General features: G+C 40.0%; 1 protein-coding gene across 2 annotated transcripts in view; it reads right to left on the bottom strand.

Moving 5' to 3' along the window:
* The window catches only part of RBM28 (RNA binding motif protein 28), a 29721-nt gene that overhangs the window by 10943 nt on the left and 3873 nt on the right, over positions 1–14905 (bottom strand). The window contains exons 2-12 of one of the 2 annotated variants that reach the window (XM_045564203.1): positions 14300–14458; positions 13898–13983; positions 13068–13149; positions 12554–12646; positions 11738–11809; positions 10635–10851; positions 10350–10492; positions 7663–7735; positions 5053–5162; positions 2120–2193; positions 1184–1319 (exon numbers count right to left, since the gene is read on the bottom strand). In XM_045564203.1, coding sequence (XP_045420159.1) covers positions 1184–1319; positions 2120–2193; positions 5053–5162; positions 7663–7735; positions 10350–10492; positions 10635–10851; positions 11738–11809; positions 12554–12646; positions 13068–13149; positions 13898–13983; positions 14300–14458 — 1245 coding nt within the window. The remainder of the gene's footprint in view (positions 1–1183; positions 1320–2119; positions 2194–5052; positions 5163–7662; positions 7736–10349; positions 10493–10634; positions 10852–11737; positions 11810–12553; positions 12647–13067; positions 13150–13897; positions 13984–14299; positions 14459–14905) is intronic. The other variant, XM_045564204.1, reaches the window with a different exon arrangement.

The following is a 14905-nucleotide window of genomic DNA, read 5'->3' as shown; positions in this document are numbered from 1 at the left end:
TGTATGGGGCCCAGAGGACTATGTTGGCCAGGACATGGTGGCATTTGGTTAGGTCCAGAAATAGGGTACAGGGCTAAGTTCTGGGCTCAGAGCTGCTCTCAAGGACTAAAACTCTGAACATTTGTGATTTTGTTCCTCTTCTCCTTCTCTCCTCAAAGAAGCTTCCTGTACATGCCTAAAGTCAGATGGAAAGGACTGAGGGAAGTTCTGAATGTAAATACATTTTAGGCATTTGGAATGCAAAATGTTCTACCTACAACCTGCCCCTGGAACTTAGCTGTTCCTTATGTACTCGGGGGCCATTACTAAGCAGTGAGATAAGCCGGCCTAGAAAAGTCAAATCACTACAGATTCCTAGTATCAAAGGAAAACAGACTAACATTACTAGTCCAGGCTGTCTAGCTATGCAGGAAGTAGGCTGATAAATACCGTGACCTAGAAGAAGGGATTTTTTTTTTTTTTTTTTGAGACATTAGCAGGGTCTCACTCTGTTGCCCAGATTGGAGCACACTGTAACTTCAAACTCCTGGGCTCAAGTGACCCTCCTGCGTCAGCCTCATGAGTAGCTGGGACTACAGACGGACACCACCATGCCCAGCTAATTTTTAAAATTTTTTTATAGAGACAGGGTCTCGCTATATTGCTCAGGTTGGTCTCAAAGTCCTGGCCTCAAATGATCCTCCTGCCTCAGCCTCCCAAAGTGCTGAGATTATAGGCGTGAGCCATCGCACCAGGCCAAAGATTTTTTTTTTTTCTATCTTAAAGCTAATTTCTGATTATTTTTCTGACATTAAGGGAAAGGTACCAAACGTACATTTCAAATCCATGAATAATCCAAAAGAGTAATTTTAGACATAATGAAAACCTCTTATTAGAAACGATGGCAAGAAGCAAATGTAATTTGAATTTTTCTTCTCTCTTTGCTTTGCCAATCCTCTAATGAAAAAGACTAAAGGCAACCAGGCAGAAAAGACAATGGGACTGGTTAATCCACAAAATGGGTGAAGGTTTCCTAACAGAAAGCCACATCTACTAAAGTGGAATGATAATACAACACTGTTAAAGAGGACATTTGGGTTTTTAATTTTAAACATGCTCCAAAACATGCTATTGCTGGATCACTGTAACGGCAAAAAACTGGCTACCGGAGAAGCCTGGTTCACATCTCCCTTCCACTACTCACAGCCTTCTCGGGCCAGATAGAGGTTCCGGGTTCCAGTCGGCTTCTTCACCTTCTTTGTTCGAAGCTTTGCAGCCTCATCACGGGTCACTGCCAAGTCAACCTTGAGCTGCCGGCCATCCAGTTTAAGCCCACCACCCTACAACAAATTGCAGCCCTCTCTTTTAAAACACATAATGAAACTAAGCCCCTGACAAGGAACACCAGGGAAGGGGAAACAGCAAAACCCAATTATGCTACAGAAGCCAAGCTCCAGGAGGTCTCAGCATGGCTGGCTACAAGTGGATCACTGAGCCTGACAATATTTAGCATAGCTGCACAAAAGGCCACATGTGTATTTAGGCAGTTGGCAGTAAAGAATTTATTTTAAGGGAGTTGGTCCTCTTAAAATAGGTCCAAATTGAGAAAAATGATCTGTAAACAGGCAAAATTTTAGTGTTCTAAAGAAAGCTAATGAAATGGTGGAGTGTTTACTCAAGAGAATTTAAGAAATAATGGCAATACAGATTAACTTATCTCAAAACAGTTTATACTTCATTATAGAACACACAGAAAAATTCTCCGTCATCCACACACTTTTTCTCTCAAACAGTTACTCTACTTCATAAATGGCCTTAATACCTTCTTGTCCCAGTCTTTCCTGTTATCAATCTAGGATAGAGGCTGACACACAGACAGCAACCAATAATTATCCGATACATTATTATTCCTGTTTCCTCACCTATGAAGTAGAGAAAATAAGTTCTATCTATCTCATAGGGCTGATGTAATGACTAAATAAGGTAATACACATAAAGATCAATGCCTAACACACACTAAGTGCTCAATAAGTGTTAGCTTTATCATATCAACAGTAATAAGGCTTTGCATAAACACTAGATATTATCTCTAGGAGCCACTATTTCCTGTGTTAAAGGACAAAGGAAATATCTTCCCTACCTCATTCTCTGGAGAAGCAGCAATAAGGCATTTCTGAGCTGCTTCTTGAGTCATGAACTGGGCAAATGCACAACCTGCAGAGACAAAAACAAGTGAGATCCCAAACTCCAACAGCCCACCAGGAAGCCAAAGATAACACTACAAATAGCAGCAGCTTGACACAGAGTAGAAGGGCTAGGTGGCATCCATTTATTAAGTACAGCCATGTACCACATAATGACGTTTCAGTCAATAACAAACCACATATATATGATGGTGGTCCCATAATATTATAATGGAGCTGTCCTATACAGGTGTCCTTTTTAAATCTTTTAATCTGTATTTTTACTATACCTTTTCTATGTTTAATATACAATTACTTACCTTTGTTTTACAATTGCCTACAGTATTCGGTACAGTAACATGTTATTCAGGTTTGTAGCCTAGGAGCAACAGGCCATGCCACATAGTCCAGGTGTGTAGCAGGCTATACCACCTAGGTTTGTGTAAGTACACTCCATCATGTTCACACAATAACAAAATCACCTAAGGATGCATTTCTCAGAACATAGCCCCATTATAAGTGATGCATACCATATGATGAGATAGTCATTATGTTAGGCACTGAAAGGTCAAAGACAAAATACTACACCTGCTCTCGATGAAATTTTATTATGACTTCCTTCATATTTTCCAATAATTCTTAGAACTTTAATCTAATTATCTCCTCTCATTCATAAGAAATATCCACATGAAACGGTAAGAGAAATTTCAGCCTAACACCACCTAGCATCACTTATGGATTAGAGGACTGAAAAATGAAGCAGGAACAACTTAACCCTGAAATTAGTTACAGATCTCACTGTGTCACAGTCACTTGGGAGGCATAACGACAGATCTGCCTCCTGGGGTAAAAGTCCCTGGCCTCGCCTACACAAATACAGCCAGAAACCAGACAGTCATGAGCTCCATTCTTGGCTCATCCTCTAGGATCTCCACAGGCATGTCTTTGTTGGTTACATGCAGGGTCAATCAACCAGTCTGAATTTCCACTATTGATAAAAAACCAAATTTTAAAAGCAAAGAAAGTTAGTTCGCCTTATAGTAGATTGCAAAAAAGAAATATATGTTTCATAATATTTTATTATTATTCCTTTATATTTTAAATATCCTGTCATATATGAAAGCACTGCCATATTTCCTAGAGCTACTGGGGCATTGATCTTCTGCCCCGTATAAAGAATGAAAGGCAGCAGACTAACTGGAAGGACACACATGGCAGGCCAAGCCGAGGGTCACCATCTAGGAGCTGAGTGCTCCTATTTCTGTGTCCCCACTCGCTTCCCATCTTCCACTCACATCTCTATTATAGCACTGGCCAGGTGGCATCTTCCCAAACAGAATGAATGAACCACATATCTTGGCTGTTTCTAATTCCTAGCATCTCTTATAGTGTACAGCATTAATAGATACCCAACAGGAAGAAACAAAGAATAAAGAAAGAAACATGGTAAAAAATGTTTCTAATAGGAAGATGAGCCCAGTCATTCAATATGAAAAAAATGAGTATTCTCTCTGAATGGTAATACTTTTACATTGGAATTTCCAGGGTCCATACTAGGTTCAGTCTTAACATTTCCCTACAAGTCTGCAGATATTTAGCTCTTCCAGGTAGTGAAATGGCATGATCAGAGGAAAAAACTGTAGGAGTGAAAGGCTGTATGAGCAGGCAAAAAAGTTGTCAGAAAAATTTAATTAGCTAGAGAAAGACAATACATTATGAAAAAAATAATTAAAAACATGCTTACTAAGATCATTAACTCTGTTAACATTAATAGACCAAAAAGGACATCTAGTAAGTCAACTGTAGACTTCACTCTGAAAATATTAACCCAATATACTACTGCACTACAAAAGGGATAACAGATGCTGGCCATCATCAAAGTAAAGCAATATCACACCAGTACTTGGAAGATTCTATGCAATTCTAATTGCCTATGTTTAGAAAACATCGTGGAAACGGAGAAGGTCTAAGAAGTGTAACCAAACATGAGAGCTGAAGGCACCTTAAGTGATTGCTCTACTCAAATCCATCCATTTTATAGGTAAAAAACTGAAGCCAACAGTGGTTAAATGATTTGCCAAAAAGTACCCAGCTGGCATAGCTGGGATTAGATCCTAATATCCAAGAAGCAGTTCAGTGTTTTTTTTTCCCACAGTACTGCCTTATTTACATGCTTATTTTTAGCTGAGCAAAAAATAAAAACTATCAGGTCTTACCAATTTGGAAAACAAGGAGTTTTAGAATGGAGGTTCCACGGACAGACTCAAGAAATCCCACAAACCCTCAGAAGTGGTACTTTTATGGGGAGAGGGTTCACAGCTTTTGCTAGATCTCAAAGGAGTAAAAAAAAAAAATGCTTACCTAACAATAGTATACTAGAATGAAGAATGGTCAACTCTTGAAACTCAAAATAAATAGCTTTACGGGGGGGGGGGGGGGGGGATCTAAGACAGCACTCCTACAATACACAGTTTTCCTTCTGATTGTTGCCAGTGCAACAGAGTTTCTCTGTCAGCTTCCATCTCTAACAAAAGCAACAGGAAAAAAAAAAAAGATCCCAGTAATTTCAAGCAATGTGGAATGATTACCACCCATGAGATATTATCATATCTGAAATTCACAGGAGAACAACAAAGGGAATTTCTTACCCTAAAGTAATTAAGAGCTTAAAAACCTTAGGCAAAATTATGGCTGGCAGCCCCATTAAAGATGCTGAGTTTGACATGAGAGAAGACAACCTCAGGACATCCTTAGTGCTTCTATGGAACCCAGAAACTTGGCCTGGATTGACCGTGGACCCCTCAAAATGGTACATATTATGCTCTCGTGTAACCTACTTAATTAATGCCCATGGCAGTGGTCTCAACCCTGGCCAGTTGACAGCACATACCTTTAGAATGCTCTGTGTCTGGATGCAAGACAACGCGGACATATTTAAGATCTCCAAACTGCTGAAGTAGCTCCCCAAGGTCTTCTTCCTCTGAGTCAAAGGACAGATTTCTATGGAAGACAACCAGAAGGTCACAAGAAAGGTCAATTATGGGCCAGGTAAGGTAGATCATGCCTGTAATCCCAGTACTTTGGGAGGTCAAGGTGAGAGGACTACTTGAGGCTAAGGGTTTGAGACCAGTCTGGGCTACATAGTGAGACTCTATCTCTACAAAAAATAATAAATTAAAAAATTAGCCAGGTGTGGTGGTGTGCACCTATAGTCCCAGCTACACAGGAGGATCACTTGAGCCCAGGAGTTTAAGGCTACAATGAGCTCCAATCGTACCACTGTACTCCAGCCTAGGCAACAGAGTGAGACCTTGTCTCAAAAAAAAAAAAAAAAAAAGTCAATTACAAAAGTGAGATTCTATGTTCCGGTACAAGGTGAGTAAGACATCACCTGAGGTGGTTCCCTTGCTTGCAACCACCCTTCCTTGTTCAGAAATAGCACCAATACATAGGGATACCCCCAGTGGCCAAGCCTCTGTTATATGACTGTACCCCTTGGTCCCAACTGACTGACCTTTGTCAATCAGGCTCCCTCTCCCAAAAATTTCAAACTTAGACATATACAAAGACCAGAAATTGTAGGTGCAGATTCACTTCAAAATAGCAGTGCCCCACAAAAGGGAAACTTCTAGGATGCTGGAAATGTTCTATATCTTGATCTGGGTGGTAGTTACATGGATAAATACATACGAAAAATTTCATTTAGATGTACCCTTAAATTAATGCAGTTTCTTTGTTATACCTAAAAAAAAAAAGTAGTGCCCCACAGACTCCAGCAGCTGGGGCCCAGAACTGCCTAGATTTTCATCCTCTTCTTGATGTTTGCTCTTTGACAACTTTGATTCTGTGAGCCACTCCAGTGTTCATCCGACAAACCCCTTTTCACATAAATTGGCCAAAATTAGTTTCTCTTACTACAACAAGACGACTCACAGTAAGCTAGTGAGAAAAGTCAAATATCTCTTTCTCTCAATTAGCCATTTCTTCCTCTGAGTTACTATGAAATCAAGATTTCAGTTAAAATTTTACAAAAGTCAGAAAATCCTTCAAAATAATAACATAAAAGCAAATATGGTAAAGTTTACTAGCTAACAGCAAGAAAACTATTTATTTCTCTCGATGGGATTAAAAAATGTCCTAAATTTCAACATAGTATAAAGATTCCTCATTTCCCCAGCTATGCACATCCTTCCAGGAGTAAGAAAAACAGTCCCTAATAGCTATCTACAATTTTACTTCTCTCATACTCAATAACAGCCCCATAAATTATTCTATTTCATGAAGTAACTCAGATAAAAAAGGGTTTCTGCAATAAGACATATCCTAGCTACATTATCTCCTCTAATTTACCTTATCATATACATAGTTTTCTCTCTTCCATTTCTTTATTTCCTTAAGTTAATTAAAAGATATATAAGAAATAGTATCATTAGTATTGAGGTCACAGCTTCCATATGTGACATTTCTTCCTTCCTGTTAGATGGAATCCTCCATGAATACAAAGTTATTTATATGGCAGTTCCAAGTAACACAACTAAAAAACTACATGGAAAAACATGCTGTTAAGTGAGAAAATGGGCTACAGCACAGCATATATAGGCTAAACTCATCTTTGTAAATATTTATGATATGGGCATGTGTGTAGGTGTTCTCTGAGTAGTGATTAAGGTTAATTTTGTCTTTTTTGCTTAAGTATTTCATAAATTTCCTACAATGAACATAAACTACTTATAAAAGAAAAACAATTTTAAAAGATTGTATAGGAGGATAAAATATATACCTCTAAAATCAGACTCAAATGACCCTATGACATTGGTACTTAAGAAACAGTAATTGTTAGGCAATGTTTGCTATAAGAAAAAGAAAAAAAAAAAAAGAAAGGGTGAGAAGGCATGCTGAGCTTATGAAAATGCCAATCTACTGTAGTGAGTGGGGTTGAAACAGTAAGAGCAACATGAAATAAAACCTATCTCCACCCCGACTCCCACCCCCAGTTTTCTTGGAAACAAATTGGATGTTTTACTTTATCCTGGACATGCTTTAGATGATAAGCTGGGCATGAAGAGAGAAATTATTTGGGATAAATGACATCACCCCTCCCCAGCACTCCCCCTAAAACAAAGGCCAGAAGTGAGATGTTTCCAACAGTTGAACTGATTTGTTCCAAATGATGATACCCAATTACAAAGAATGAAATCTAAATGAGGACAAGCTATCAGAACCCATGCTGTCTACCTTCTGTGATATAGTTCTGATTCTCCTACATTTCTCATTGTTTGGTATGTTCCCGGGACCAGATACACTAACGGTTTTAGAGGTATCTAATTTTCTGGGCTAGGTAAAAGAACTAGTGCCAAAAAGAAGGAAGAGAGGAAGAAAGGGAGGGAGGGAGGAAGGCAGGAAAGAAGGGAAGGAGAGAAAAAAGAGAAAAGAGGAGAGGAGAAGAAATCTATGAAGGTGACACAAACAGCAATTCTTGAGGTATTGTAGAAAGGCATACCTGATAAAAACAGTTTTTCCTTCATTCACATCAGACGGTAATTTCCTCTTCTTTTTCCTTGAGACTTGCACATCTAAAGTACAAAGAAAAACAAACTGAGAAAGACTAGTGTAAGCCATATGACAAAGAGCTAACTTCTTAAATATATAAAGATCTCACATAAATTGATAAAACAAAAAAAAATTGTTTTTTAATTTTTATTTTTTTTGAGACAGAATCTTGCTCTGTTGCCTGGGCTAGAGTGCCGTGGTGTCAGCCTAGCTCACAGCAACCTCAAACTCCTGGGCTCAAGCAATCCTTCTGCCTCAGCCTCCCGAGTAGCTGGGACTACGGGCATGCGCCACCATGCCCTGCTAATTTTTTCTATTTTTTTAGTTGTTAGGCTAATTTCTTTCTATTTTTAGTAGAGATGGGGTCTCACTCTTGCTCAGGCTGGTCTCGAACTCCTGAGCTCAAACAATCCTCCCACCTCAGCCTCCCAGAGTGCTAATTTTTTCTACATATTTTCAGTTGTCCAGCTAATTTCTTTCTATTTTTAGTAGAGATAGGGTCTCACTCTTGCTCAGGCTGGTCTTGAACTCCTGACCTTGAGCGATCCTCTCACCTTGGCATTCCAGAGTGCTAGGATTACAGGTGTGAGCCACCAGGCCCGGCCAAGAAAAAAATTTTTAAATGAACAAAGGATATGCAACTAAATACATGAAAAAATACTCAGACTCACTCATAATTAAAGAAAAACATAGCACAAGGAATGAAATACTATTTTTCACCAACAGATTGACAAAATCAAAAAGAATGATAAAATCCAATGAGGTAAGGGTGTGGGGGAAAAGGCACTCCCATACACTACTGTGACAGTGTAAACTTCATAGAAATATTGTATATAGGATACATAGAAACTGTGAGGAGAAAACAAACATATACATTCACAAACTATGAAATACACTATATTTTGTGTGTATGCATGTGTAATATGCATATTTATGTGTACTTTTGCTTATAAAATTATTAAATATCTCTAGATACACGAGAAACATATATAACATTGATTGTCTCTGGGGAAGCACCCTAAGACACTGAAGATCTGGGTATAAGAGAGACACACTGCTCTGAAGAATGGACATGCACGCTTATATACACATAGAAAATGTCTATAAGGAAACATCAGAAACCTCAGTGGGGCTGGGCGCAGTGGCTCACGCCTGTAATCCTAGCACTCTGGGAGGCCGAGGCGGGAGGATTGCTTGAGCTCAGCAGTTCGAGACCAGCCTGAGCAAGAGCGAGAGCCCATCTCTACTAAAAATATAAAGAAATTAGCCAAACAACTAAAAACAGAAAAAATTAGCCAGGCATGGTGGTGCATGCCTGTAGTCTCAGCTACTTGGGAGGCTGAGGCAGGAGGATTGCTTGAGCCCAGGAGTTTGAGGTTGCTGTGAGCTAGGCTGATGCCACGGCACTCTAGCCTGCGCAACAGAGCGAGACTCTGTCTCAAAAAAAGAAAAAAGAAACAATAGTGGTTATTTTGGGGGATTTGTTAGGATTGGTATTTTTTATTAACTTTCTCTCATTATTATGTATTTGTCCTATAATTTTTTTCAGGTGAAAGAATGGCAAGAGACAGCTGAATGCAGGTTGTAGAATACAGGGTCTCATAGTGCCTTCAGTGTAAAAGCTTCAATTCTAAGCTGACTACTATTCCGTCCTCATGGAAAAAGCTTATTTCCTCAGATTTCTTATATGGTCAAACCAACATGCCAGACTTACAGAAATGGAAGCAGAATAAAAATAGCTGAATATAAATTTCTACCCAGGACAAACCAAAGAAACACTTCTTGGCCATTTCTTGTTCTGTAATGACCTTCCTTCCTCAATAAACAAGCTGAATTTATTCTTCATAAAGGTAGCAATAGGGATTGGTAAGTTTTACAAAATGCTCAAAGAAGTCCTTGTTATGAACTGAATTGTGTGCCCCCATAATTCATACATTGAAGCTCTAACCCCTAGTATGACTATATTTGGAGATAGGGACTTTAGGGAAGTAATTAAGGCTAAAGGAGGTCATAAGGGTAGGGTCCTAATCCGACAGGACTGGGGCCCTTATAAGAAAAGGAAGAGATCAGAGCTTATTCTCACTCCTTATCCCTCTTTCCCCTCAGGAATACAGAGGAAAGGCCATGTGAGGACACAGCAAGAAGGCAGCAGTCTGTAAGCCAGGAAGAGAGCCTCACCAGGAGCCAAATCAGCCAGCACCTTGATCTGGGACTTCCAGCATCCAGAACTGTGAGAAAATACGCTTCTATTGTTTAAGCCGCCCAGTATATAGTATTTTGTTATGGCAGCCTGAACTGATAATACAGTCCTTTACCCCTACCTCAACTCAAAAGAGTTGCTTAAAATCCACCTTGCTGTTAAGATGCAATATCCTGTTTATCCAGTTATGCATTCAACTTGGATAATCAAGAGAGAGAGGTAGTACCTCAGCATTAAGCTAGGTTTTAAATTCTCTAAGAAACAATCTTAACCCTCAAACACCACTACAAACTCATTAAAACAGTTTCCTTTTCAGTATTTAAACATAAATGTGATAGAACACCTTAGTGTCCTATTTAAAAGGAGGCCTGAGCAGAACTGATGCATATTTCTCAGTAACTTAAAGTTTCAAGGCATTTATGAAGATCCAAGCAAACCTTCATCCTCTTGCACCTCAGTGCTGGCGTCACTCTGAGCCAGTTCCTCTCCTCCATCAATACTATCTCTCTCCTCCAGGTCACTGTCTTCGTCAGAATGATCTTCTTCACTGCTTTCTGTGGAGGCTGCTCTTTTGACTGCTCTGCAATGGCACAGTTCAGAACAGAAAATCGGGGCTCAGAGAGGGACCTATTCTACTTAATTACACATGTCAATTCTGCAATGATGGAAAAAAGACAATCCTGAATGTTCCTCTGTTGTCTCAGACAGGCTGAGCTGCTTACCTCTTCTGAATCTGCACAGGCTCCATCAACTTTGAGTCTTTACTCTCCTCCTCCTCTTCATTGTCGTCATCATTGTCATCATTATCGTCGTTGTCATCATCGTCATCGTCGTCGTCATCCTCATCATCATCTTTTTCTTCCTCTTCCATATTCTCTTTCCCCCTGCCATTCTTTTTAACTGATTCCTGAGATTTAGGTTCCTGGCTCTTTTCCTCACCTATGGAGGGAGACAAAGAAAGTTATGAATTCATTTAATATCCTAAACAAGGTTATTTTAACAGGAATAACTAATACTCCAAGTTCCTGGTTTCTTTGGTTTTATAGAATTTCATGTATTTTTTCTTACTGTATTTAATATAGTAAGTATGAGAGGCCGAGAGCGGTGGCTCATGCCTGTAATCCTAGCACTCTGGGAGGCCGAGGCGGGAGGATCGCTCCAGGTCAGGAGGTTCGAGACCAGCCTGAGCAAGAGTGAGACCCCCGTCTCTACTAAAAATAAAAAGAAATTAGCTGGACAACTAAAAATATATAGAAAAAATGAGCCAGGCATGGTGGCGCCATGTCTGTAGTCCCAGCTACTCCGGAGGCTGAGGCAGAAGGATCGCTTAACCCCAGGAGTTTGAGGTTGCTGTGAGCTAGGCTGACACCATGGCACTCTAGCCCAGGCCACAGAGCAAGACTCTGTCTCAAAAAAAAAAAAAAAGTAAGTATGAGAGAGAAAGTGTGAGGTAGGAAATATCAAAAACAACCAACCAACCCTCATCACTCAGATTCCTTTGGAGTTTGTCTCATTCACCAGAAGCCTGAAGGTTATCTGGCCCAGAAGGAAAGAAGTAGCCACTGAGCCTCTGCAAACAGCCTACCACCCACACAGCGCACACCACAGCCAGCATAATGCTCGCGCTGGGGCAAAGCCAAGCCATGAACTTTGATCTCAGTCTAAGATTCTGGTAGCTTAAAAGCCAATTATTTTCTAAATAAAAATCAGGTTTTACATTTCTCTATTCTTAATGTTTCATCACATCCTATTACGAAAAGCTGGGAAGGGACAGCAAGTAGAGGGGACAATGAACCCCCCGCTACCCAACACTACCACATCTTACCTGAGGCAGAAACAGACTGAATATCTTTATATTTATCCTTTGCCACGGCCCAATCCACAGCCACTGTCCGCCCTGTCAAACAAAAAAGTGGCATCAGAAAGGCTTTCCTTTTAACATCCCTACTTCCTGTAAATGATCCCTAGTCATCAAAGACAATATAATGGAACCAGTAGAGACAAAGAAACTGGCAAGTCAGAGAATGCTGGCCCTTAAATAAAGCACCCAGTAGCTGCCTACTCTTTTTAACCCTTAACCTTTTTATCAATAAACAGAAGTGTTGCTTTCTACACAGCCACCACCCTGGGATACTCCAGCACCCTGGAGTAAAAAAATAATTAGAACAGTGTTTCCAGTTAGACTAGCAAGAAGTGAAACAGACATTCTGACCACCTGCACCCTACTCAAAGTTAAGAATTCTCTAAGCCAATCCCTTCTTTAGGCATAATACCTAATAAATCAATACCCAGAGTAGTATCACAGTCAGTTTAATAGCCCAGGGATGCTGAACAGTGATCATAGCCAAGGAGGAACCTAGACATCAACCTGCATCTATCAACAATTATTTCATGGACATTTTTCATTAGGGATTTAAAAGGACACTCTCACCAAATAAAGGAAAGAATATCGGCATGGGTTCTTTCAAGTTTAACCCCAAGAGCAAGTACTAGGAATATTTCACCAAAACAGCTTCCATGTTAGCAGTGAGACTCTCAAAAATGCAAACACCTTTTTGAAAATGTAGAAAGTGGGTTACTCTGCTAATTCACCACAACACCAGAAATATCTGGGTCAATGGTATGGGCATAGAAAACTTACCTTTTATCTCTTTCATGTTCATGCCTTTGAGAGCTTTACCTGCTTCTAGGAGGTTTTTGAACTGAACAAAAGCAAAACCACGCATCTTTCCATCTGTGCGCAAAAGTACAGAGAAGTTAGAGGCAACAGCAGGAAGCTAACAGAGCACTAAGAAGGAAATTACAGCAACTTGGGCTGACAAGACGGCCCAAATCCTCAGCAGGACGGCCTCTTGCTGACTATACTTTGACTTGGGCTTGGAGAGCACAATACATTTTCTCAAACTGTAACTAGTCTTCTAGAACTAATTCTGATTTAACTGAAAATACCACCAGGGGAACAGCACTATTATTTGGGTTTTTATTACTTGTCAAGCACTATGCCAGATACTTCATATATATTATATTATCCAGGGCTCACAAAGAGTATGACATGAACCTTGTATTTCTATTTCAAAAGGTGCTTAGGTCAAGGGTAATATGGAAAAAGACATGTTAAATTATCTTAATCCAATCCACACCACATGAAGGTTTACTAGTACCTGGCTTCCTAGGGATATTTACTTCCAGGACAGCTCCAAATTGAGTAAATATTGTCTTCAAGTCAACTTCTGAACACTGAAGCCAAAGTGAAGAAAGAAAAGAGAAATATTATCACAGCAAATAACCATAAAACATCAACCACTAAGTTCATTAGGAAAAACTTGAATATTTTTACTCTTTTTTTTTTTTTTTTTACAGACAGGGTCTTGTCACTGTGTCACCCAGGCCATCACTCTGTCACTCAGGCTGAAGTGCAGTGGCACAATTATACCTCACTATAACCTCAAACTCCTGGGCTCAAGCAATTCTCCTGCCTTAGCCTCCCAAGTAGCTAGGGTTATAGCTGTGTGACGCCACACCCAGCTAATTTTACTTCTGGTAGAGATGGAGTCTCACTATGTTGCCTAGGCTGATCTTGAACTCCTGGCCTCAAGTGATCCTCCTGCCTCAGCCTCCCGAAATGCTGGGATTACAGGTATGAACCACTGTGCCCAGGCTCCATTTAAGACTAGGACATCAAACATTTCTGAATAGAAGACATCTTACTTTGTATCTAAGAGGCAAAAAAGACAGACATCAGAGGGCTTTTTCTCCCCTCTCTTTCTCAGTAGCAGTTTCCCCAAAAGGAAGGCATCTTCACACTTAGTGTCCTTAATAAGTTCTTATTTATACAGGCCCACTTTCTGAATTCAACAGGGCTAAGGTTCATTCCCAAAAGGAATTAAGCCCAATTATACCATCTTGGTGAGGACTTCCACCAGTGAGCACACCTTAGCTCTAACAGCCTTCAGAACATGCAGTGTTGGTTTTCTCTCTCACTTACCTTAAAGCTCAGGTTCCGAATAATTAATCTGGCTTTCTTATCTGCCACTTTGGCTTTTTTAGGCTTCATATTCTTCTTTGGGGACTCTGAATTTTCCAAAAAGTAAGAAGCAATGGAATTAGTTTGTGCTCCAAAATCACCCAGTTCTAGCCCAAAACATCACAGAAAAAAGCTACTAGTGACAGATGGCATTTACCACAGGGTTAAGTGTGACAATACCCAGAACATCAGATTTTTCAGAGTGAGATGGAAATAAAGGAACTGAGTATCAAAATACGCTAAATGATCAAAAAGAAACACAGGAAGCTTAAGTTCTAGCAGCTCTGGCCATGCCTCTCTCTCATTGTGGCAGTGCTCCTCCTAACCCCGATGGAAAAAGTCCTTCAATCACTAGAAACTTACCATTTTTCCCCTTTTCCTTTGTCTTGTTCCTCAGTTTTTTCTTGGCAACAGTCACATTGATCTTGCGACCTTCAAAGGTAGTAATCTCCTTCAGGGCCCTCTGAACATCTTCCGCCATAGAAAAAGTGACATAGCCAAAGCCTCGACATGCCTTATTCCCTGGAACAATGCAAGTGGGGGATGAAAAGGAGAGAGGTTCATAAGCCAAGAGCACTAAATGGGTAAATAAATCCACAAAGTCTAAACTAGCAGATATACCGCCAAGCCACACTGTTATCAGCTGGCCAAAAGTCTCAGGAGGGAAAGAAACAGGGTGGCATCAGTGGCCCCTTCCCCACTTTGCACAGAAACTGTTAGGCTTCCTTCCCTTTTAATTTGGTGTCTTTGCTGTTAGCACTTCTTTTTCCCCCATCCCAATAATCTCAAGAATATAGAGGATACATAACACACATTAGGCCCTCAAAGAAGAACTCAACATCAAAAAGAACAACTACTTCTGCTGATCCAGATTGTAAAAAAAAAAAACCACCAGAGAAGGTAGGAAAGGTATGAGCTATGGTTTGAATATGTCCTTTAAATTTCATGTGATGGAAATTTAATCCCCAA

Source organism: Lemur catta, chromosome 11 (assembly GCF_020740605.2).
Source record: "Lemur catta isolate mLemCat1 chromosome 11, mLemCat1.pri, whole genome shotgun sequence".
NCBI lineage: Eukaryota > Metazoa > Chordata > Mammalia > Primates > Lemuridae > Lemur > Lemur catta.
Note: the sequence above shows the minus strand (reverse complement) of the source record. Positions and strands in the feature narration are given on the sequence as shown.